The following is a 26482-nucleotide window of genomic DNA, read 5'->3' as shown; positions in this document are numbered from 1 at the left end:
ATGACCCCCCCCCCCCCGATTTTAAAACCCTGATCTCGTTATTCGAAAGGCGGGACTGAGTACGGTAGCGGGAAGACACATTTTAAACGAAATTTGTCTGTTTAGTGCACAGAGACAGTGACACAGAACAAAGTTTTCAAGATGTTCTTTGATCCTTTCGGAACTGAGTTTGACAAAGTATATGAGGCCTCTCGCAACCTCGGATCTGCTGGCCCAGAGAACAGCATTTCAGACGTTGTATTCTGCAAATGGATCCTGAACAAAATGACACTGGGACGAGTTGTCTCCTGGCAATTCCGTTTCCCCTGCCAATTCTCATTCCAGTAACGGGTCCATGGCCATTAATCATGTTATCATCCGACGCTAAGTAGCTTCTATTCTGAGAGCGTTAAGTAAACATCTTTAAACAGAGAAACTTGTCCCTCCAGGCGAATAGTTCACGACTGCTTCCTTCCGCATCCTTTACCGTCATTAATTAGGCATCCCTCAATTCATCGCTATATAGTAAGATACTAGCAGCCCCACTCTCTTTGGCTCTACAGTCCTTTGGACCTTGACCGCTTTCTCATATACACAGTCGGTAGGACACCTTGGACGGAGGATCAGCCCGTAGCAAAGCCGCTACCTGCACACAGAAATCAGTGCTTTGAGTGGGATTCGAACCCACGACCCCAGTGTTCGTGCGGTCGAAAACGGTTTACGCCTCAGACCGCGCAGCTACTGTGATTTGCGACAATAAGGATACAGATTGAAGATGAGGATATGGAAAGAACACTTTTAGTTTTACCGTATGAAAATACACCTATGTATGTCTATGGAATGCGCAAAGAATAACAGAAACTTGGGCACAGTGGTGAGTTCTGTGGAAACGTGAATAAGGGTCAGACAAACGAAAATGAAGCTACAAATCGGGGTTACTCAGTTGACTACCGTCCGCTGTTCTGAAGAGCGCGATGGACCTGTTTCCTTCCTCAGGTGAGGTGACCAGCAAACAACAGATCATTATGATCGGGTTTCATTTGTAGCAAGAATATTTCGGGTTGAAATCTCGGCGCAGATGCCGATTACCATGAATGAAGTCCTTTCAGTTTTCCATAGTAATTGGATTTTTCAATTGACCTAAACCTTCCAGCCACACTGTGGCCCTGGGGCCGACTCAGCCTCTATCAGAAACGAGTACCAGGAATCTTCCTGAGGGACAAAGGGCGATCGGCGCGTGAGGCTGACAACCTCGACGTCTCACAACCCTATGGGCCCCTGCAGCTTTTTACAGGGATAGCTTTACCTTTACCTTTTACTGCAGACAGCTTCCAAGATAGTACTAAGGTCGCTTCTTTCCACACCCTTTCCAATTCGTTATTGGCCGATGACCTTGTAATTTGACACGATATAATTTTAACACTGAAACCACCATCAAGAATTCAGTTTATGTAATTTTAGCCCATCTAAAAGGTTTATTATCCATTTTTTTGGTATTGTTTGCAGTGGTGATTTAAACGAAAATTGGGGTCAAAATAAGAATGATAACTAAGATTTAAAGGTTTGTGACGATGGCACATTAGCACAGTTATTGTGCTTCTGAACATCGCCCTGTTTCTTTTTATTTCAGACGCACAGCGTTTCGGAGACTACATTGTATCTCCGTCTTAAGGTGTAACATACTCAGATGGGCTCAATCGATAAATCTAGTCCCTATCACTGGGCCCCCAGTTCCACTTGAAGACAGAGACAGAATCCAGTCTCCGAAACGTTGTGTTTTAAACAAAAACAGGATGACACATAATGCCTAAATCATAATAATTTTATTGTAAGAATGATAATGATTAATTTAGGACCAGTTACCGAGATAGAAAAGACCAGAAGCATCTGGTTTCTTAGAGCACTGGTCTATATTTTTCATAATGTGTCTCAATATCTTTCAGCAAAATATCCACCAAAATAATGTTATTCTTCTCATATTTGATTGCAGTCATGTTTTCAGTGGCACTTGCATACTGAGGCCCCCACACATGTTACAGGACGGAAGTACACCTCCTCCATAGGATCAGAATTACATCAGCTTGACCTTGAGATAATGTCACATTGTATCCACATATTCATTGTTGTCAAACATCTCTGCAATTCAGATATTTATTTTGATGCAGAGAGTGGCTCAGGGGTCTTACCTGCCACATATCCCACGTGTTGAGCACCGTCTTGCACTATGCAGAGCTAGGAGTTTTAAAATTCTAAGAACACAGAATAAAAAAATCTGTTCCTGAAATTTAATTATAAACGATCAAGTTTTCGACTATTATCACCACTACTACGACCATCCTGAGCCTGTATAGCTGAGTTGGCGTAGTGAATGGCTGGAGGCTAGACAGCCAAGGAACTAAGTTAGATTCCTGATAGGGATAAGAGATCTATCTCTCTTTGCAGCATATCGAAAGCAGATCCATGTCCCAACTATCCCGTTAAGAACAGGCAATTTGGCTGGTTCTCCAGGCATAAAACCTGGAATTGTGTAAATATAGTCACAAATTTCCTGCTTATAAAACTTTTATATATATATAGGAGTAATTTAAATGATTAAAGAGGATGATACTTATTATTTACCTTTCTCTGCAGATGTTACAGGCTGCTATTACAACTTCCAACACTATGAGGAAGGTGATCGCATCATCACCAATGAGCCTTGCCTCAACTGCACCTGTCACAATAGGATGTTAATGTGTTACTTGAGAGTCTGCCCATTCACGAAGGGCATTGGACAAGACTGCACTGTTCAGAAGAAGCCTGATCAGTGTTGCCCTGTTATCACGTGCCCTGAAGGTAACCAGAAAACATTTTATATCTTTCTTGGATTTGTGGTTCTCACAGTGGTGTACATAGAGAGTACTATTTTCTGGGACGCGGTGCCATGTCGTCTGGAGAAATGTACAGCCTCCATTTTCAGGGTTGGAGATTGAATGAATGCTTCCCAGTTTCCTGCCTGTCTGACTGGCCCTGAAGCTGGAGGTTGTATGTTCTTTGAAAACATTAAGTGAACTTCTACTAGAATACAAGGTGTCACATAACAGAAGACAATACCTTCATTTAATTTCTTACTAAAATTATCTATTTTTTGTGAAATTATATCAAATGATTAAGTTTTGTAAGATTTCAGATTCTGATAGCTGTGACTCCATGGAGTACTAATTTCTGGGGTGTGACGCTGTGTAATTTTGAAGAAGTTTATGGACGTTTGTGAAGAATATATTACCTCCATCTTCAGGGTTGAAGAGTAAGCCAAGGAAGAAACCAACAAGACACAAGCAGAGCGAGATTATGGCAGCACAAGTGAGCTCTGGTTGCTTCTTGCTGGTTACTTACTTGGCTTATCTTTAATCCTGCAGATGGAAGTAATACAACCCTCTGAAATGTCAGTAAACTTGTACCAAACCACACAGCGCCACATCCCGTAACATGGTCCTTTTTTGTTTATCTGTGAGTCAAGTGAATGTTTCTATATCTTTCTCTGTAATCAGTGATTCCCAAAACTTTGTGCTTATATCTGCAATCTGCTAGGATAATTTGACTGAAAAAGAAGGCACATAGGAAACAGTACATACATATCTTTCTCAACATAATAACTAATAACGGGGGCATTGTAGCTTCATCTTCAAAATCATCTGTTACTAATGAGATTATCTGTTTATGTTTTAATAAAACAAGACCACACTACCTTGATTTGTCATAACATATACATATGAAGCCAAAATTGAGCCAGTACTTGGAGGTCAAATTAGTATTTTTATTAGTTTGTATAAATATATATTGTACAATTGATCATAAAGAATGATGATGATGATGAAGCCTTGTTACAAGTACTATTTGATCGCCAATTTTGTTAACTTAACCTCTGCTGAACTTTTCATTCTTCTGGTACAGCAAATGAAATAAGTATGAAAATGCTACTGCCATTCTGCCTCCATGTTTTGCAGAAACAAGCATGACTAACATGACATCTGAGGATCCAGGGCAATGTGTATCAGTTTTATGGTCCTCTGGTGTGTGACACTGGTTATGGTCTTCTGCAATGTAATGCTATCTAGTTTTAATCGATTAGTAGCAACATATCAGGGGAGCTTACTGCTTCCATCTTCAGAGTAGAAGAGAAGATAATCCTTACTTTGAAGGTGGAAGCAGCAGATAACTCCAAAATTATAGCACATTCTGTCAAACCACACATCACCTGGAACATCATAAAAACAGTTACAGGCAGAAAGTTTAACAATGCTGGTATACAAGCTTTAAATATAGATGGGAAATTCATGGATCATTGTCATACAATTACAGAGTCATTAAATAATTATTTCCTAACCATAGTTGATAAAATTAATACTAACAATACTAATCTTGGCCACAGTATATATGATGATGCTTACAAATATCTGAACTATCTGTCTCGGGCTTTCATGACTCCCTTCCAAAAAATTAAATGTAGCTATACGTGTACCAAAGAGAGTGAAAACATTACCAGGTTCTTAAAATAAAAAAGATTCTAATGGATATGATGAAATCTCGTTTAAAATTCTAAAAATTAGAACCCCATTTATAAGCTATCCTCTAACTCATATCTGCAATAGAGTTCTCTCAACTGGTGTCTTCCCCTCTCAGCTGAAATATTCTAAAAATACCACTATTTAAAAACGGGGACAGAACCAATATGACTACATACCTATATCATTACTATCATCCTTTCCAAAAGTCGTGGAGAAGGTTATATATGTAATAGACTGAACCAACATATAACAACCAACAACATATGAGTAAATGAACAATATGGCTTTAGGAGCAATTCATCTACAGGAAAAGCCATGTACAAACTTCTTAATGAAATATTAACTGTGCTTAGTAATGAGATACTAGCTGGTGGCATTTTCTGTGACTTGAAAAAAGCGTTTGATTGTGTCAATTTTGATATTTTACTATCTAAACTGGAATTTTATGTTATAGTTGGAAGGTAAAATCCTACCTCAAGTTCAGATACCAGAGAGGTTTAATCAGTAATTGGCTACTCACTCTGAATTGGGCACAATTAATAATGGTGTTCCCCAGGTATCTATTTTGGGACCTTTACTGTTTCTTTTATATATAAATGACTTGCCAAATACTATAAACAGCAAATCCAAACCTGTCCTTTTCGCAGATGATGCTTGCATTATTATTACGAATTCCTGCCCCATAAATTATGAAAACAATATTACTCAAACTTTCAAAGACATAAATGACTAGTTTGAAGCCAATTTATTGACACTAAATCTTCATGAGAGTTATTTTATACATTTTACAACTAAGAATAGCCAGGCAATGGATATGCACATTGTCCATGGCAACAGTCAGCTTGCCAAATCTACCAACACCAGATTTCTTGGATTAATTATTGATAATATGTTGTCATGGAAAGGACATATTGACAGGCTCATCACTAAATTGAGCCCTGTCTGTTATGCAGTCAGGACTAATAAGCCTTATATGTCACAGGAAACAATAAGAATGATTCATTTGTCATACTTTCATTCTGTAATGACTAGGGCCTGGATCTTTATGTGCTAAAACACTTAAAATATGCACTAAAACATTTAAAATATGTGCCAAAAAGTGGGAAAATATGCACCAAAAATAAAACAATATGCACTTAAGAAACAGGTCACTTCATTCAGACTCACCTATTTACACGTAGTAAAGATAAGCAGCGCGCACGCACACAAGAAGACTACACAGAATAACACCTATACAATACTAGAAACAAGAAGAAGCCGCTGCAGCACTATAGACATAGGGTGAGTAACCCTGACATTTTTAAAATTTAAAATTTAGAGAAAAAATTTTTAAAGGATTTCAAATTAGAACCGAAGATTTTATAAGGGCTAACCAGGAAGACCTATGTTTTTAAATTTTAAATGTTATAAATAAGTGCAGTGTAACAGATACATAAATGTATACACCTGATGATGGCCGTTTGGGGCCGAAACATGTAGTGTATAAAGAAGAACAAAACGAAAGACCTATAAATATAGTTTGCACTTAGGACGGAGTTATATCATATATCACCTATTTACATGTATCATTCACTGCAGAAAGTAGTATCACAATAGGCAACTAGAAGTCTTTCAGTGTTTTCTGGAGACAAACTTCATCTGTTGTCCGTCAAAATGAGTTTATAGGCTGAGAATGATCTTTCTACATCAGCTGGCTTGATTGGACAGTATTTATACACTGGCGCCTAAGGTTCAGAACATGCATCTGGCAAAGATACCCTAATTCCACTCAAGTACTGACTAATTGACTGAATCTTTTTTAGTCCTAGGTTCGAATTCAACACAATTTCTAACTTGCATTTAATCTTGTCTCCAATTTTGCCTGGAGCAGAATTCAGTGAACAAGTATCATTTCCAAACACCACTTTTGCTTCACGGACACATGCATACTCATCATCAAGTTTTGTAACCACTTCTTTTATTAGATTGAAATTCTCCTGACAAAATGAAACTGCGGATAACCATGTTACCCCTCCTAGTTAGGACAGGTTCAGCTGGCAGAGGAACCTGAGGTAGGCAATCTTTGTAGAACTGGGCATGAGCTGGTGCTTTCAGAAACAGTTTTTTTCCCACTTGCAATTAAATCGTTAATAGCTGGAAACTGTGCACGTATTTTTTCTGTAACACGGTGTAATCCATGTGCTAAACAGGTTACATGTATAAGATTTGGATAAAATACTTGTAAGGCCTTCGCTGCTTTCAACATATAGGAAGCTCCATCTGTGAGTAATAAAAGCACCTTATAACAATTATTCTCAATTTCAGATGGCCATAGAAGTCACAGAGAATCATTTACAAATCTTGCTATTGTGCTATGGTTGGTTTTCTCTAGTACTTTGCAAGCAAGAAGATGAGGGTTGCTGGGTTCATCTGGATGTAGCTTACCAACTACGAAATTTGCTATGCGTTGGCCACATAAATTGGTTGTCTCATCCTTAATTATCCTTAATTTCAAACATATATGCAGAAATATGCTCTTATGTTTAGAATATGCAATAACAACCAAAAACCCTCAAAATATGTATCTGCATATGCGCATACGCATTTTAAAAAAATCCGGGCCCTAGTAATGACTTTAATCTTCTGGGGCAAGTATTCCCAAAGTATCCTTATTTTTAGGTTCCAGAAAGGGCAATTAGAATCATCACCAATTCTAGGAAAAGTGACTCTTGTAGGGAATTGTTTAAAAAACTGAAAAATTTGCTCCTCCAATCACAGTATATATTTTCTCTCTTGTTACTTATGGCCGAAAACAGAGAACAATTTAACACTAACTCTCAAATTTATAGCATTAATACAAGACACAATAATAACCTTTACTATCCTACATGCAATTTGTCAGCATTCCAAAAAGGAACATATAATTTTGGTATCAAGGTTTTTAACAGTCTCCCTCCTAATATAAAGAACATAACTCATGTCATTAAACAATTTAAATTTGCTTTAAAAAGATTTCTACTCCTACATTCATTTTATTCACTGGAGAAATATTTTAACCACAATATTGATTAAAGATCCTGGTTCATTACATGCTTAATGAATGGCAGTATATTTCATACTTGATTATTGCAGCGTTCTTCATTGATAGTTTGACGCATCCTTGAAGTCACACACTGCATAGCGGTTGTCTTGAGAATATGTGTTTGTGTGTGTTTGTTAAATTGTACCCAGGCAAGCCATGTAATCTATTTTGTTGTCACTGTTTATTTTAGTTTACCAGCCAAGTAAGGCTCAATTAGTGTAAATGAAGGAAGGAATGAATAAATAAATAAATTATGATGAACGAGATAAAATAATTGTATATGAGTAATTAAATTATACTCATTGGAAAAATATTTTTATCTATGTTGTCGTCCCGCTTGCCATTTTGACTCTATTTTACTGTATTCACAAGTCTCCCTTATGGGGATCTATGGATCCATGAATGTATGAATGGAGATTGCTTGCTTGCTTTTACTTTTATTTACTTTTACTTACTTTTACTTACATATAATATAACCTTTAACAATGTACTCATTGACATTGTTTTTGACAAAAGACTGAAATTGTGATTCACAAGTATAATTAACTTGTACCTATGCAATTTATTAACGATGTACTAATCGACATTGTTCCTGTTAACAGGCTCAAATTGTGATGCATAAGTACATTTAACTTATATGTAATTTGTAATTTTATCAATTTTTCAATTCGGCTGTTATTGTACAGATGTCATTGTATTTATATTGTATTTGACTTGTTCCATATCCTATGGTGTCTACTTGTATCTGGATTTATGGAACATAAATAAATTGAACAATTGAACAAAAAAACCACACGTCACATTGCAGCCAATCTTTAGCCCTGAAGAGGCGATAGATTGGTACCTATTTACCAAACTACACGGAATTTTCTTCCAGAAGACCTTAACCTTAGCAGACTATATTTTTACAGAATAGCAATATTGCTTATGGTTTACAGTACCAGTTCATTTGTTGACAAGCTCAACAACAGCAACCACTCCACCAGCCCCTACTGGATCCACGTCAGCTGTTGGCCATCCTGACACCCATGGCTGCACAATTGACAGTACTTTCTACACTGATGGTGCACAGGTAGGACTAAAAGCGACCCGAAATATGAATTAAATTAATATGGATGTCTCTTAGCTGAAAGTCACATGTATCATTGAATTTTCATTTAGGTACCAGGAAATCCCAGCAAGCCATGTGAACTCTGCTACTGCATCCGCAACAAGACGGCATGCGTCATGCAAGAATGCACATTGCAAGTAGAAGGTTGTAGACCAGTTTACCAGCCAGGAGTGTGTTGTCCAGTTAGATATGACTGTGGTAAGTGTAACAGTTATGTTTATTGTTGCTCTTTTGGTCAGGATCATCAGAGAATGTTGTCTGTGAGTAACTTCTGATGGATGGGTTAAATGTGATGTGAAAATAACAAAATTTAAATCTGTGATGTAGTCGAATTTTGAGGTTTGCACAGTAAGCTTGTGGTCTAAAGTGCTATGACATCATGTACTTTAGAAGGTGGTAACCAGTGTTTGGGGGTTATCTGTTGCCTCCCTCTCCAGAATAAAATACAGAGATAGCAGCTTTCTCTGGAACATCAATAATCAACAGGGCCTGGATTTTGATGACCTGAAAATATTAACAAATGACCTATAAAATGATCAAAAAATACAGAAAAATTACCAAAAATATGACCCAAAATGTAATATGCAGGGCCTGGATTTTGATGACCTGAAAATATTAAAAAAAATCACCTATAAAATCGAAAAAATCCAGAAAAATAACCTAAAGGGGAAAAGAAAGAACTCTTCGCTTCCGTGTTATTCACATTTCAAAAAACATATGAAGAAAAATTTCCTTAAATGGCCAAAAATGACAAGAAATACCCTTAAAAGTCCAAAAATTTACCAAAAAAAATTCCCTCAAAATGAAGAAAAATGACCTTAAACCTAAAAATGTCAGAAAATGACAAATTACCTATAAATTTTACATTTCTGTAACCAGCAGCTCATATCCGAGATAAGAGCATCACATAGGATACAAGGAACAAAAGATGACATGTCATCAGAATCTGGGCTCTGATAATCACCAATCACACTAAGCAATGCCATCAAGAATATCTCAATCTTAATAATTTAGTTGTTCTGTCATAAAAGAAGTTTTACTTTATCTCAAATAAAAGGTTATGGAGGTGCAGTAACATAAATTTAAAGATTGCTATGAAGTTGGAAGGCTGGGGCCATAATCTGTCGAGGACAGAAGAAAAAGAATATAGTTATTTATTATATGTGATTATTAAAATTTAATTTTCTCCAGTAATATTTAAGCCTTTTCTGCCTGGATTATAAAGCAGGAATATAGTACACTGCATACATAGAACACAAATAAAGATGAGAAACCATTCAAATTGTTTGTTAGAAAAATATATATAAAATAAACAGAAAACCTTAACACTCTCTGCTTTATGTTAAAAGTGGAAAGCACTGGTGGGAAGGATTTATTTAAGGATTTTGTGATGCAGTTTACCATGGTGTTTCACAATCATTCAGTTTACTTGTAGGTCTCCATTTATATTTAAAAATCTTGTTTGGACCAGTCATTTCACAGATCTTATTTATGTCAAAAAGCCACTTCAGAGCTATAAGAGAACACCTCAGTTGTTCTCTATAGGTCCCCTTTATGCCGTTTTTGTGCAAAAATTTTTCTCTTGGTATGTAATTATTTTATGAAACTGCCATTGAACAATTTCCATTATCCGGAGAATAACCATCCCGAAGAATTTAAGCAGAAGCTATTACTCTGATTAAATGTGGGAGAATCACATTTTTGGGCTGCTTAATTATTAACCCAATATTAATTCTATGTAAGGTTTAATTGTGTGCTGATAATCCATGAAACCAAAATAGAATTTTGATGATTTTTTAAGCAACTTGAGTTCATGTGTTGCATAACCCTATGGGTGCCTTGCTTGACTACCTGTTGGAAATCGCAGGGCTGATGGGGGGTAATTACATTTGAAGAGAAAACTGACAATACTTGTCTCAAATGACCTTCAAGCAGCACCATGTATATGTTATGTGAAATGTGATTCTTTCCTCTAAACATTAGTGTATCACACTTGATGTCATATGTTGACAGAAATACTATACTAATTGATCAGCAATGAGCCAGTTCCTTCAGCTCTTGTGATATTAATGCAAGAACTCCCATCTAATATATCCAATTGGCTCATAGAGTGTAAATATTAAGTGCTACAGTCACACTAGATAAACTGAGTAGATGATAGAGAGTGATGATAAATATGAACTTCTTACTTTCAGACTATGTGGATGTGACAGAGCTTCCAGAACTTCCTGCAACAACACAGCGACCCACACCTGCTCTTCTTCTAACCACAACCACACCTGGTCCATTGGATTGTCGATTCAATGATGAGTTATATGCAGATGGTGCTCGTATTGAAACTTCAAAACCATGTGAACATTGTTACTGTATGCGAGGAGATATTGTATGTGCTGTGCAAGAGTGTGGTACCCCACTAGAACGGGAAGGAAAGAACTGCACTGCTTTACCACCACAACCTGGCCAGTGTTGTCCAGAGCAATATCAATGTGGTAAGTATGAGTAATTTCATTATTAGGAAATTTTTCACCCGAGAAAAGTATGGGTTAACACCTATGTTTTAGTCAGTCTCCTTACTTCTACTTTGCACATTTATTTATAGTGAAATTGTGGCAGAATTAACCTTGAAATTTTCATCATCCNTCCGTCAAAATGAGTTTATAGGCTGAGAATGATCTTTCTACATCAGCTGGCTTGATTGGACAGTATTTATACGCTGGCGCCTAAGGTTCAGAACATGCATCTGGCAAAGATACCCTAATTCCACTCAAGTACTGACTAATTGACTGAATCTTTTTTAGTCCTAGGTTCGAATTCAACACAATTTCTAACTTGCATTTAATCTTGTCTCCAATTTTGCCTGGAGCAGAATTCAGTGAACAAGTATCATTTCCAAACACCACTTTTGCTTCACGGACACATGCATACTCATCATCAAGTTTTGTAACCACTTCTTTTATTAGATTGAAATTCTCCTGACAAAATGAAACTGCGGATAACCATGTTACCCCTCCTAGTTAGGACAGGTTCAGCTGGCAGAGGAACCTGAGGTAGGCAATCTTTGTAGAACTGGGCATGAGCTGGTGCTTTCAGAAACAGTTTTTTTCCCACTTGCAATTAAATCGTTAATAGCTGGAAACTGTGCACGTATTTTTTCTGTAACACGGTGTAATCCATGTGCTAAACAGGTTACATGTATAAGATTTGGATAAAATACTTGTAAGGCCTTCGCTGCTTTCAACATATAGGAAGCTCCATCTGTGAGTAATAAAAGCACCTTATAACAATTATTCTCAATTTCAGATGGCCATAGAAGTCACAGAGAATCATTTACAAATCTTGCTATTGTGCTATGGTTGGTTTTCTCTAGTACTTTGTAAGCAAGAAGATGAGGGTTGCTGGGTTCATCTGGATGTAGCTTACCAACTACGAAATTTGCTATGCGTTGGCCACATAAATTGGTTGTCTCATCCTTAATTATCCTTAATTTCAAACATATATGCAGAAATATGCTCTTATGTTTAGAATATGCAATAACAACCAAAAACCCTCAAAATATGTATCTGCATATGCGCATACGCATTTTAAAAAAATCCGGGCCCTAGTAATGACTTTAATCTTCTGGGGCAAGTATTCCCAAAGTATCCTTATTTTTAGGTTCCAGAAAGGGCAATTAGAATCATCACCAATTCTAGGAAAAGTGACTCTTGTAGGGAATTGTTTAAAAAACTGAAAAATTTGCTCCTCCAATCACAGTATATATTTTCTCTCTTGTTACTTATGGCCGAAAACAGAGAACAATTTAACACTAACTCTCAAATTTATAGCATTAATACAAGACACAATAATAACCTTTACTATCCTACATGCAATTTGTCAGCATTCCAAAAAGGAACATATAATTTTGGTATCAAGGTTTTTAACAGTCTCCCTCCTAATATAAAGAACATAACTCATGTCATTAAACAATTTAAATTTGCTTTAAAAAGATTTCTACTCCTACATTCATTTTATTCACTGGAGAAATATTTTAACCACAATATTGATTAAAGATCCTGGTTCATTACATGCTTAATGAATGGCAGTATATTTCATACTTGATTATTGCAGCGTTCTTCATTGATAGTTTGACGCATCCTTGAAGTCACACACTGCATAGCGGTTGTCTTGAGAATATGTGTTTGTGTGTGTTTGTTAAATTGTACCCAGGCAAGCCATGTAATCTATTTTGTTGTCACTGTTTATTTTAGTTTACCAGCCAAGTAAGGCTCAATTAGTGTAAATGAAGGAAGGAATGAATAAATAAATAAATTATGATGAACGAGATAAAATAATTGTATATGAGTAATTAAATTATACTCATTGGAAAAATATTTTTATCTATGTTGTCGTCCCGCTTGCCATTTTGACTCTATTTTACTGTATTCACAAGTCTCCCTTATGGGGATCTATGGATCCATGAATGTATGAATGGAGATTGCTTGCTTGCTTTTACTTTTATTTACTTTTACTTACTTTTACTTACATATAATATAACCTTTAACAATGTACTCATTGACATTGTTTTTGACAAAAGACTGAAATTGTGATTCACAAGTATAATTAACTTGTACCTATGCAATTTATTAACGATGTACTAATCGACATTGTTCCTGTTAACAGGCTCAAATTGTGATGCATAAGTACATTTAACTTATATGTAATTTGTAATTTTATCAATTTTTCAATTCGGCTGTTATTGTACAGATGTCATTGTATTTATATTGTATTTGACTTGTTCCATATCCTATGGTGTCTACTTGTATCTGGATTTATGGAACATAAATAAATTGAACAATTGAACAAAAAAACCACACGTCACATTGCAGCCAATCTTTAGCCCTGAAGAGGCGATAGATTGGTACCTATTTACCAAACTACACGGAATTTTCTTCCAGAAGACCTTAACCTTAGCAGACTATATTTTTACAGAATAGCAATATTGCTTATGGTTTACAGTACCAGTTCATTTGTTGACAAGCTCAACAACAGCAACCACTCCACCAGCCCCTACTGGATCCACGTCAGCTGTTGGCCATCCTGACACCCATGGCTGCACAATTGACAGTACTTTCTACACTGATGGTGCACAGGTAGGACTAAAAGCGACCCGAAATATGAATTAAATTAATATGGATGTCTCTTAGCTGAAAGTCACATGTATCATTGAATTTTCATTTAGGTACCAGGAAATCCCAGCAAGCCATGTGAACTCTGCTACTGCATCCGCAACAAGACGGCATGCGTCATGCAAGAATGCACATTGCAAGTAGAAGGTTGTAGACCAGTTTACCAGCCAGGAGTGTGTTGTCCAGTTAGATATGACTGTGGTAAGTGTAACAGTTATGTTTATTGTTGCTCTTTTGGTCAGGATCATCAGAGAATGTTGTCTGTGAGTAACTTCTGATGGATGGGTTAAATGTGATGTGAAAATAACAAAATTTAAATCTGTGATGTAGTCGAATTTTGAGGTTTGCACAGTAAGCTTGTGGTCTAAAGTGCTATGACATCATGTACTTTAGAAGGTGGTAACCAGTGTTTGGGGGTTATCTGTTGCCTCCCTCTCCAGAATAAAATACAGAGATAGCAGCTTTCTCTGGAACATCAATAATCAACAGGGCCTGGATTTTGATGACCTGAAAATATTAACAAATGACCTATAAAATGATCAAAAAATACAGAAAAATTACCAAAAATATGACCCAAAATGTAATATGCAGGGCCTGGATTTTGATGACCTGAAAATATTAAAAAAAATCACCTATAAAATCGAAAAAATCCAGAAAAATAACCTAAAGGGGAAAAGAAAGAACTCTTCGCTTCCGTGTTATTCACATTTCAAAAAACATATGAAGAAAAATTTCCTTAAATGGCCAAAAATGACAAGAAATACCCTTAAAAGTCCAAAAATTTACCAAAAAAAATTCCCTCAAAATGAAGAAAAATGACCTTAAACCTAAAAATGTCAGAAAATGACAAATTACCTATAAATTTTACATTTCTGTAACCAGCAGCTCATATCCGAGATAAGAGCATCACATAGGATACAAGGAACAAAAGATGACATGTCATCAGAATCTGGGCTCTGATAATCACCAATCACACTAAGCAATGCCATCAAGAATATCTCAATCTTAATAATTTAGTTGTTCTGTCATAAAAGAAGTTTTACTTTATCTCAAATAAAAGGTTATGGAGGTGCAGTAACATAAATTTAAAGATTGCTATGAAGTTGGAAGGCTGGGGCCATAATCTGTCGAGGACAGAAGAAAAAGAATATAGTTATTTATTATATGTGATTATTAAAATTTAATTTTCTCCAGTAATATTTAAGCCTTTTCTGCCTGGATTATAAAGCAGGAATATAGTACACTGCATACATAGAACACAAATAAAGATGAGAAACCATTCAAATTGTTTGTTAGAAAAATATATATAAAATAAACAGAAAACCTTAACACTCTCTGCTTTATGTTAAAAGTGGAAAGCACTGGTGGGAAGGATTTATTTAAGGATTTTGTGATGCAGTTTACCATGGTGTTTCACAATCATTCAGTTTACTTGTAGGTCTCCATTTATATTTAAAAATCTTGTTTGGACCAGTCATTTCACAGATCTTATTTATGTCAAAAAGCCACTTCAGAGCTATAAGAGAACACCTCAGTTGTTCTCTATAGGTCCCCTTTATGCCGTTTTTGTGCAAAAATTTTTCTCTTGGTATGTAATTATTTTATGAAACTGCCATTGAACAATTTCCATTATCCGGAGAATAACCATCCCGAAGAATTTATGCAGAAGCTATTACTCTGATTAAATGTGGGAGAATCACATTTTTGGGCTGCTTAATTATTAACCCAATATTAATTCTATGTAAGGTTTAATTGTGTGCTGATAATCCATGAAACCAAAATAGAATTTTGATGATTTTTTAAGCAACTTGAGTTCATGTGTTGCATAACCCTATGGGTGCCTTGCTTGACTACCTGTTGGAAATCGCAGGGCTGATGGGGGGTAATTACATTTGAAGAGAAAACTGACAATACTTGTCTCAAATGACCTTCAAGCAGCACCATGTATATGTTATGTGAAATGTGATTCTTTCCTCTAAACATTAGTGTATCACACTTGATGTCATATGTTGACAGAAATACTATACTAATTGATCAGCAATGAGCCAGTTCCTTCAGCTCTTGTGATATTAATGCAAGAACTCCCATCTAATATATCCAATTGGCTCATAGAGTGTAAATATTAAGTGCTACAGTCACACTAGATAAACTGAGTAGATGATAGAGAGTGATGATAAATATGAACTTCTTACTTTCAGACTATGTGGATGTGACAGAGCTTCCAGAACTTCCTGCAACAACACAGCGACCCACACCTGCTCTTCTTCTAACCACAACCACACCTGGTCCATTGGATTGTCGATTCAATGATGAGTTATATGCAGATGGTGCTCGTATTGAAACTTCAAAACCATGTGAACATTGTTACTGTATGCGAGGAGATATTGTATGTGCTGTGCAAGAGTGTGGTACCCCACTAGAACGGGAAGGAAAGAACTGCACTGCTTTACCACCACAACCTGGCCAGTGTTGTCCAGAACAATATCAATGCGGTAAGTATGAGTAATTTCCTTATTAGGAAATTTTTCACCTGAGAAAAGTATGGGTTAACACCTATGTTTTAGTCAGTCTCCTTGCTTCTACTTTGCACACTTATTTATAGTGAAATTGTGGCAGAATTAACCTTGACATTTTCATCATCCGTGCATGCAGCTAGCTGATAAACCATGAAATAATTAACTAAGTTGTATTTACATCCAGGGCTGCAGTTGAACTGGGGTAGTCCCAAGTGGCACTGTAATGCTTTCTTTTAGGGCCGGAATGCTGACCTGGATCTTAAAGACATGGATGTTGAATTAAAATTCTTAAATCTTGCTTAATTTCCAACCTCTAACGTGAAAGATTTGGCTTCATTAAGTTTAAAAGTATAAATCTGGCATTAGGTATCGAAAACACATGTACTGTAATATATTCTACAGATCACACGTTTAAAACCAATGACACCTCTCACCGAACTATAACTGAAGTATATATGCAAAGGTAGTGTTTTATATCCTGTCCCTTAGTGCATCTAAAATTATCATATTTTAAGATTATGAAATGTTCTATACCGAAATGTACTTTACTAACTTTCTGGGTATATTTCTGGGGTATATTTTTATAACCGTTTCTTTTTGGTTAACAGGAAAGAGATATATTGAAATCTTTCCACCCTTTATTAGATAACTGAATGTCACAGTTGAGTGGGTGGCATTCCTGCCTCATAGTCAGGAGATCCTGGCCTCACATCTCAGCCTGGAGACCAGTTCTGATGTTTCAGTCCCTTTCCTAAGTACTTAGGAAGTACGTAAGTGCTGAGACATATTTCAGATTAGAATGTAGCTGCTGACTATCTCATCTTTCCAATCATTATTCATTAATAATCCTCCCCAGTGCTATGGAGCTTGATTTACTAAGATCATTGTTAGATAAAACCAGAAATAAATACATCCATGAAATAAAAATAAAGTAAAGCTATCCCTGTAAGAGTCCGTGAAGGCCCATAGGGTTGTGAGATGTTGAGGGTCCCACATTATCTAGACAATGGGCTTAAATATGGCTTCAAGGTTGTCAGCCTTATGCACTGGCCGTGCTTTACTCTGCAGGAAAATTATTTTAATGTCCTGATTTTATTATTCCATGCCAGTGTTAAGCAAGAAGTCGCTGATGATGTCTTAGTTTTCATTAACGCAGAATACATGTTGTAATCAACACATTTCTTCAGTAAAGTTGTTGATAATTATCTTCAAGAATTAATTAATTATTTCATTGTATATTATAAGGCATTTCTTCTGAGGTATACTCTAAATACATCTAATTATACATATATGTTATACTAAAAATGTGATATACAAGTTTCTGAATTTTAATGCCCTACATCATAAGTGGAAAATATTGAAACCAGGGTTTGAAATGAGGGTAGATGCAGATACTCACCATATATTCAGTTCCAGAGTGCTTGATTTAAGGAAGTTATTTCCAGAGCCTACATTGTAGTGATTTCCTTTTAATAAAGGATGGGTCACTTCCCCTTGGGCATTTCTACTGATCTGGATCATCTACCAGTTTTCAACTGGAGTATCTACCTAGTTCTGAAAACTCATTTCCACCTCTAATTTAAAGTAATTCCCTTGAGTCTACATCAAACCAATGCACAGTTAGAACACATCAAACATATAGATACCCAGACAAAAACACGTACATCACATTTTATGATCATACAATGACACATATTGGAAATATGCACACCCAACACATCACACCTTAACAACCCATACATCATAGAGCCATGTCAGGTCTTACTATGTAGAAAGCTTCTAACAACAAAGATCTACAATGACATAACATGACAAATTCTATGCTGTAACACTGGAACCTAGAATTAATTGACATACATATTCTTACCTCTCATACATGATAGTTTTAAATATTTAAAAAAAATTAAAGTATTTTTTTTTAATATTTCATATTTCTGTAATATATTCAACATTTATATCAACTAATATAGCTTGGTATATGGTATATTTCATCTTTTCTATATTTTATTTTTTATCTTATTTTTTTTTCATCTTATTTTAATTGTAATACTTACCAGCTTGAGGCAAAAAATTTTTCTGTTGTTATATAATATGACATGTTGCACTGGTATGGATCCATATTGGTAGTTCAGTAACTAAATGTATTCCTATATTAACTGCCTGATAATGGTCTTATACGACTGAAACATGTAGCAGGAATAAAAAGCTTATTGCAAAACATTAAAAGTGAGAATATTTGTTGTGTGATTGTTAACCTAACTCCTATATATAATTCCCTATTACCCACCAGAGACAAATACAAGAAAAAAACTTTTATTATTGCAAAATAGTTATCTTCATCCTCTGTCTTATTCACTAATATGCTGTAAAATAAAGCTTACCATATTGATACATGATTTTGTGTTCAAAGCATGCTTTTTTATGCTGAAAAATTATTCTTTGTTTTTAAAACTTTTCAGTGTTTGTCAAAAGTCTTTCTTCTGTGCTGTGCCTTCCTTAATCCTTCATGCACATTAAGTGGCAAATATCAGATATATGAATTCAAAATCTTATTGAATAAACAATAAATTAAGAATACAGGATAATTTAGGATGGGTGTACCAAACTTTGCACGTAGATTAATTACGTGATTTTGAGACTGAAAATAGGACTTAACAACATGGTTCAAGTTCAACATTTAAGAAGTTCTACAAGCTGGAAGTAAGATAAGTACCAGAATAGGGGCTTTTAGTGAAGGATTTCATAATACTTTCCTTGTAAAGCTAACCTTAGTGTATATAACACTGAAACATAATACAAAAACACTTTGACGTGCTTGTAATTTTAATGCACATTTGGGGCACAATGTTGCCAACCTCTTCTATAATCTTGCATGCTTAAATGTGTATTCATGTAACAGGCAGACATTTTGAGCAGTCTTTTTGAAATATTTCTTATTAGATAATATTTATTTAAATTATTCATTGACGTTTTTGTAAAATTTTTCATTCAAAATCTTAATTTGTTCTATGTTTAGATCTCAGTTTGAAAAGGATGTGGCTCCCTATACTTTCTGAATTGGATCCGTGTTGATAGGACTTCTTTGTTCAAAACCACTGATATACCTACCAAGCTTGATAAACTCATCTGTATCATCATGTACATTAGAATATAGACCAGCATTTACTTAATATATTCAAATTAATGATACTATCCTCAAATGCAAAAGCAAGAATGTAGGAAATCTTGATTTGAAATTTCACAGTTATCACTGTTAATGGGCAAGAGTAATTCATTTAAAATTATACTGTTGCAATGTGCAAGCTTGCAATTCATTCTGTTAAATTCTCTGAACTCTAATTTCTGAATATTTGTGATGAAGGGGTATCGTATTTTTAGTATCTTGAGCAATATCTGTCAGGATAGATAATGGAGGATATGATGTAGTAGGTGAACAAAATCCAAGATATTAAAACTAATCTTTGAATTTGAAAGTTTTGGTATTGTGTAAAGAAGAATTTACTGACAGAAATACAGAACTGTCCACTATCATTTATAAGTTGTTGATATGTTAGATGAAGAAGGGAAGGACTTCTCTCTAGAATTTCGATGGAGATATGCACCTAAAGAAAGAGCTGCCTTTGTGGTATAATGTTGGCACCAGTGCTCCTAATTTCACCCACCACAAGCATCAGTTGACATACTTAATTCAAATGAATGTAGTTGATAAGGTCTACAGATTTTTCAGTGATTAATCAATAATTGATGGCAACCATGTTAAAGAAATAAATTCTTCATTTTCTACCATTCAACCAGTGCTACTTATAGTAACTTCTTCTGTTATTTGCCATACTCTTCTGTATATACATGCAATTGCTTTTTTGACTCTTCAGCATAATGGTTTTGTGTGTCATGTACTTTTATCCAATACATTGATACATACATGGGTTCTTGTTTAGGTTATGTATTATAAATAGTGTTCCTGCAACATCTACAAAAATGGAAAGTTCCATATACAAGGGGTATAGGAAACCTGTTGCTATTTAAAAGGACAGTGAGTGCATCCGGTGGATTATTCAAAACAAATTTGTAGCAGCACAAAACTTGACAACTTTATTGCAGCATGGAAGTTCAGTGCAGTATTGGGTTCTAACTCAGGGAAGAATTACATAAGCGGTTTCATTAATAAAACCATCTAACATTCAGATCTTTGCTGCCATACAGAGTCCAGATTTACTGACCGAGAAGAAGTCTGCAGAGACTCACAATCACCTCACACTTTGTGATTTCAGATAACGAGATAAGACACGTGAACGACCTCTCCTTGAGGCAGAATCGCAAACATGAAAATGATGCCAATGGTAATGATTGTATTCGGAACAATTTCTTGGCAGCTTCCCTTATCTGTTCACTCTGATATTGAGCACGAAAGTGAAAATAACAACATGCTGACAAAAGTATTTCTTACAGTGGAGATAATGTTCATAAAACCACTGTTGTTGTTTTGGATATAAGATCTCAAAGATTTCGTGCTTGATTTATATACAGATTTACATGATTCGAGCTTCTATATACCACTCTTATGCTTTTGTTATCAAGCATTCCAAATATTATTCAGTCAAGTGTAATTAATTTCTTCACTGGCTGTCAAAAATAATGTCATCATTCTCTTCGTTTCACTGAGCATTAACCCTTTTTATCCTGGTGTTAGTAAAAGGATCAAATGATGTAAATGTACATCTGTAACCTAACCTATCATAACCTGAAATAACTTACATGAGCTAATGTAACCAAACTTTGCATAACACATCAAACCTTAACATGGAAAAGCTAATGTATTCATGTGAGGCAGTAACCAGAAAAAATACCCAGATACTAAATATTTTCTTCTCTGTTCAACTGTGGGAAGCATGTTGGTGACAGCCAAGCTGGAAGTATAGAGCTGCTTTCTTCTTACCTCCCTGTCAAATTAACAGTTAGGGAACTATGAATGCTTATGTGTATGGCTATTGCAATCCATTAAGTAAATCATTATGGAGTTAAAATTGTACTAATTTGTCCATAGGGCTACTTTGTTCCTGTTGGATACTACTGTGGTATGTTAAATTTCCTGAATATTCCATATGCACAATTCCAAAGCCAAAATTAAGCCATTTCAGTTGCAAGTTCATAAGGTGGAATAAAATTGAAGAGTGAAGTGTTTATTGCAGTGTTATTGCACAGCAAATTATATTGTGAACATACATGCAAACAGAAAAGTTGGACATTCCTTCTTTGAAGTTAGACTGACCCATTGGGGGGCGGGGGGGAGGACATCTAGACTAGGGGCGAACGAACTATGGCCAACTGCCAGATATATATGGTCCATACAGCTGCTGTGAAAATTTACTTATAATGTTATTTTTAATTTGTGACAGTATTTCTTAATATTAAAACCGCAGTCTTGTCAGCAACTGGGAGTAGCACCACCTGTCACACAGTCTTGAGTAATAGAATTCATTATTCATATTATACTTGAAGTATACCATGTAGAACTCTATCGAGCATGCCAAAGCACTTGTAAACCACAATCTGGTCCTTCAGCTATAAAGATTTCCTACATGTTCAGAATGTGGACTGGATTCACCTAGTTCAGAATAGGATAGTAAAAGGCTGTTATGAAAAGAGTAATGAAAGTTGCATTCCATAAAAGGCAGGGAATTTCTTGAAAATTTGAGCGACTATAAGCATTTGAAGAACTATGACGATTGAGCTAGTTATTCATAGTATATCGTAGTTCTGTCATATCCACATATTATATTGAATGTATTACATAATGGTTATATTTTTTTAAAGGTGATTTAAGGCAAAGAAACATTTGTTTTTTTTTAATAGCAATAACATCTTTATTTTGTGACTTGTAAATGTTGAACTGTGTGCTGGTCCGCTATTTCTAGCTACAGTAGGCTCCAAGTTATCCTGCATGTATGGGAAATCTGATGATTCAATTTAATGAATTTGGCAGTTTATGAGAAAACTCTCACAAAACCCCAATATTCATTCAATTACACAATTTTCCAGTCGTTTACATATTTACTAACATATTTCCAGTTTCTGTTTCAAAGTGTTTGCAACACATTTTTGCATTACTTCTTTTATTCGGGTCTTCTTAGGTGACAATGGATTGATGAGTGAAAGACTTCTGTTATCTGTAACATAATCATAAATTCAAATAGCATCCATTGTATTCATGGTCACTGAAACTAATGGCACTTCATGAGGGGGATAACATGCAGTGCTATTAGTGACATCTGGGAGTACTACATTGTAGCAGATTAATGTATACACATTACAACTTTGTTTTTTAAATAACTTTATAAAAACGGTAAACTTTCTTGGAAATTTATGCAGGTTGCATAAGAATTTCAGATGCATGTATGATGGATAACCAGTAGTTTACTGTAATTGGTTCTTAGGCAGTAACTCCTGGCCAGTGTAGTGCTCTGCCAGTAACCTTCCCTGATAATCATGCCTGTTTGGTCTTTTATGACTACTACAAAATAAACTTTTCAGGCTTCAGTGGGATTTTCTTTACTACTATATACAGTAGCTTCCTACAAAGTTATTTTTTACTTCTTTATCTTTGAGCCTTAATATGTTTTATGGCATGAAATGCAGATTGCTCCAAGGAACGAAAGGCAAAATATATAAACTCAAGTATTGTGATTGAACCATTAACACAAGCCCTGATATAACCAACTGTTACACAGAACTGTGTCATGAGCTAAAGTTCTGTTTTTTTAAATATCCATCAATTAGAAATAAATTCACATTTATTTCCACTCTGTGCTCTGTGTTCCATTGTAAATATGTCTTACCAACAACATTTTAAGAGGAATTGTCACAGTTGACAGGTTATTGTGGATCTCACTTCAAGCATATAATAAGTGTTCTCAGGTTAGCTCATATTAATTATTATAGCGGATTTCTTTTGTTGGAAATTTATTACTTTCCAGTTTATATCCCTTGATTTACTTGTGATCTTACAGTACAGGAATGTGAATATTAATTAAAGACTTTATTGTTTATAGATAATGGAACGCTTCCATTAGAGAGCCTTTCTCATGAGACAACAGAACATGCCGATGTAGGTTCACTTGCAACAAGAACTACTACTGCCAGCAGCATACGTGGGGAGGAAGAAGAACATGAGAGAACAACATACAATGGACAACCAGTAACAGAGAAGAAAGAACATGAAGAAATACAAGTAACACAAAATGCTGACACTGAAGAGCTCTCTTCTTCTGGAGAATATGGACAACAGCTACCTGATATTCACGGTGAAACTGAAATTCAGACAATTCATGATGACCAAGATACAACAGGCGTTATAGAACAGGAAAGTATACCTGAGGTAGGAGAAGGTGTATCTGAAGGAATGGGTATACATCATGAAACAGTGCCAGATTTAAAAGGCGAAACACTGACAACCAGTCAAGCAGGAATTCAAGAACAGCCAGTTACCAGTGCTGAAGGAGTAAAAGGGGATGAACAAGCAGTAACTAGTTCAGTGGATGTGAACCTAGACCAGCAACTAGTAAGTGGTGCTGCAACTGAGAAAGGAGAAGAAAAACCCATGAGTGGTGAAGGAACAGGAAGTGATAAAAATAGAGAAACTAGTGCAGAAAAAGTGGAAGAGTCATCCCCTGCTGGCCCTGAACAAGAAAAAGTAACTCAAGAACCAGGCATAGAGCAAACAGTAACAGGAACAGTGGCTAATGTTGAACAATCTGTAGATGATGTTATAGAAAATAATAATGTACCTAATGGAGAGAGAGGAGGAGAAACAAATATTACTGGAATACAACATGCAGAAGTAACTGAAAGGGGGCAAGCTACTGAATCACCGGTCACTGTTCCTTTAGGACAAGAATCTGCAACAGAAGCCTCAAATGATGAGAAAGTAACAACAGAGAGCAGCAAGATAGAGGAAAAACCTATTGAACATGAACAAGTATCTGAAGCAGAGAAGGACAGTGTACCATCTACAGTGCAAGAACCATCAACAGAAGAGCCAAAGATTGAAAAACCACACCTTGACCATGAACAGGTAACAGAGAAAATAAAGGGAGAGGAAGTTTTTACACAAGAGGAATTAGTAACTGAGAGGGGAAAGGATAGCGAATCTTCCTTGCAACAGGAACCTGTAACTGAGGGAGCAGAAGGAGATGAACCACTGGTAACACAGCATTTTGTAACAGAAGCAATAGAGGGACAAGAAGATAACCTAGAGCATGAACCAACAACTCAGAGAGTGAAGGGTGAAGAAACATCTGAGGGGCAGGAAAGAGTAACTGAAGGCATGAAGGCTGAAAGGCCATCTGTTGAACAAGAACCAGTAACTGAGGTAATCAAGGAACAAGAACCAGTAACTGAGGTAATCAAGGGTGAAAAACCATCTGTGGAACAAGAACCAGTAACTGAAGCAGTGAAAGGTGAAGAACAATTGATGGAACAGGAACCAGTAACTGAGGCAGTGAGTGTCCAGCCATCTGTACAACAAGAACAAGTTACTGAGGGTGTGAAAGGTGAAGAGCCATCTGTACAACAAGAACCAGTTACTGAAGGTGTAAAAGGTGAAGAGCCATCTGCACAACAAGAACCAGTTACTGAGGGTGTGAAAGGTGAAGAGCCATCTGTACAACAAGAACCAGTTACTGAGGGTATAAAAGGTGAAGAGCCATCTGTGGAGCAAGAACCAGTAACTGAAATAGTGAAGGGTGAAAAACCAGTAATTCAGGTACTGAAGGATGAGAAGCCATCTGTTGAACAGGAGCCAGTAACTGAAATAGTGACAGGTGTAGAACCAGCTACTGAGGTAGTGAAAGGTGAAGGACCATCGGTGGTACATGAACCAATAACAGAAAGAGTGAAGGGTGAAGAGCTGTCTGTGGTACAGGAATCAGTAACTGAGGTACTGAAGGGCGAAGAGCTCGTAACTGAGGTACTGAAAGGTGAAGAACCATCTGTGGAACAGAAACCAGTAACGGAGATAGTGAAGGATGAGGAACCAATTACTGAGGTGGTGAAGGTTGAAGAGCCATCTGTGGAGCAGGAACCGGTAACTGAGATAGTTAAGGTTGAAAGACCATCTGCAGAACAAGAGTCAGTAACTGAGGTAGTGAAAGGTGAAGAACCATCTGTGGAACAGCAACCAGTAACTGAAGTAGTGAAGGAACAGGAACCAGTTACTGAGATGGTTAAAGGTGAAGAGCAATTTGTGGAACAGGAACCAGTAACGCAGATAGCAAAGGGTGAAAGACCATCTGTGGAACAAGAGCCAGTAACTGAGGTAGAGAAGGGTGAAGAGCCATCTGTGGAACATAAACCAATAACTGAGGTAGTGAAAGGTGAAGAACTGGTAACTGAAGTAGTGAAGGGTGAAGAGCCATCCGTGCAACAAGAACCAGATACTGAAATTGTGAAGGGTGAAGAGCTATCCACAGAACAAGAACCAGTAACTGAAAGAGTGAACGCTGAGAAGCCATCTGTGGATCAAGAATCAGTAACTGAAACAGTGAAGGGTGAAGAATCAGTAACTGGATTAGGGAAGGGTGAAGAGCCATCTGTGGGACAAGAACCAGTGACTGAAATAGTGAAGGAAGAAGAGCCATTTGTGAGCCAGGAACCATTTACTGAAAGAGTGAAAGATGAAGGACCAGTAACTGAGGTACTGAAGGGTGAAGAGCCATCCACAGAACAAGAATCAGTAACTGAAAAAGTAAAGGGTGATGAACCAGTAACTGAAGTAGTAAAGGGTGAAGAACCATTTGTTGAACACGAGGTAGTAACTGAATTAGTGAAAGGTGAAGACCTAAGTGCGGAACATAAACCAGCTACCGTGGTAGTGAAGGATGAAAGGCCATCTGTGGAACAAGAACCAGTAACTGAGGTGGTGAAGGGTGAAAAGCCATCTGTGATACTAATGCCAGTCACTGAGGTAGCGAAAACTGATGAGCCATCTTTGGAACAAGAGTCAGTAACTGAGGTGGTGAAAGGTGCAGAGCCATCTGTGGAACAAGAACCAGTAACTGAGGTTGTGAAAGGTGGGGAGCCATCTGTGGAACAAGAATCAGTTNAGT

At 36.3% G+C, this 26482-nt stretch overlaps 1 protein-coding gene across 12 annotated transcripts in view; it reads left to right on the top strand.

Annotated features, from left to right (window-relative positions):
• Positions 1-26482, top strand: part of LOC111871432 (titin) — a 175861-nt gene that overhangs the window by 135952 nt on the left and 13427 nt on the right. For 7 of the 12 annotated variants that reach the window (XM_033754248.1, XM_033754250.1, XM_033754254.1 and 4 more), the window contains exons 4-9: positions 2611-2814; positions 8526-8659; positions 8749-8896; positions 10894-11187; positions 20651-20719; positions 23429-26478. In XM_033754248.1, coding sequence (XP_033610139.1) covers positions 2611-2814; positions 8526-8659; positions 8749-8896; positions 10894-11187; positions 20651-20719; positions 23429-26478 — 3899 coding nt within the window. Of the gene's footprint in view, positions 1-2610; positions 2815-8525; positions 8660-8748; positions 8897-10893; positions 11188-13672; positions 13828-13916; positions 14065-16061; positions 16356-20650; positions 20720-23428; positions 26479-26482 lie in introns of those variants that run through there. The other 5 variants (XM_033754251.1, XM_033754252.1, XM_023864536.2 and 2 more) reach the window with 5 other exon arrangements.

The sequence above is a fragment of the Cryptotermes secundus genome, unplaced genomic scaffold (assembly GCF_002891405.2).
Source record: "Cryptotermes secundus unplaced genomic scaffold, Csec_1.0 scaffold323, whole genome shotgun sequence".
Taxonomy (NCBI): domain Eukaryota; kingdom Metazoa; phylum Arthropoda; class Insecta; order Blattodea; family Kalotermitidae; genus Cryptotermes; species Cryptotermes secundus.
The sequence above is the reverse complement of the archived record's forward strand: the minus strand, read 5'-3'. Positions and strand labels throughout refer to the sequence as shown.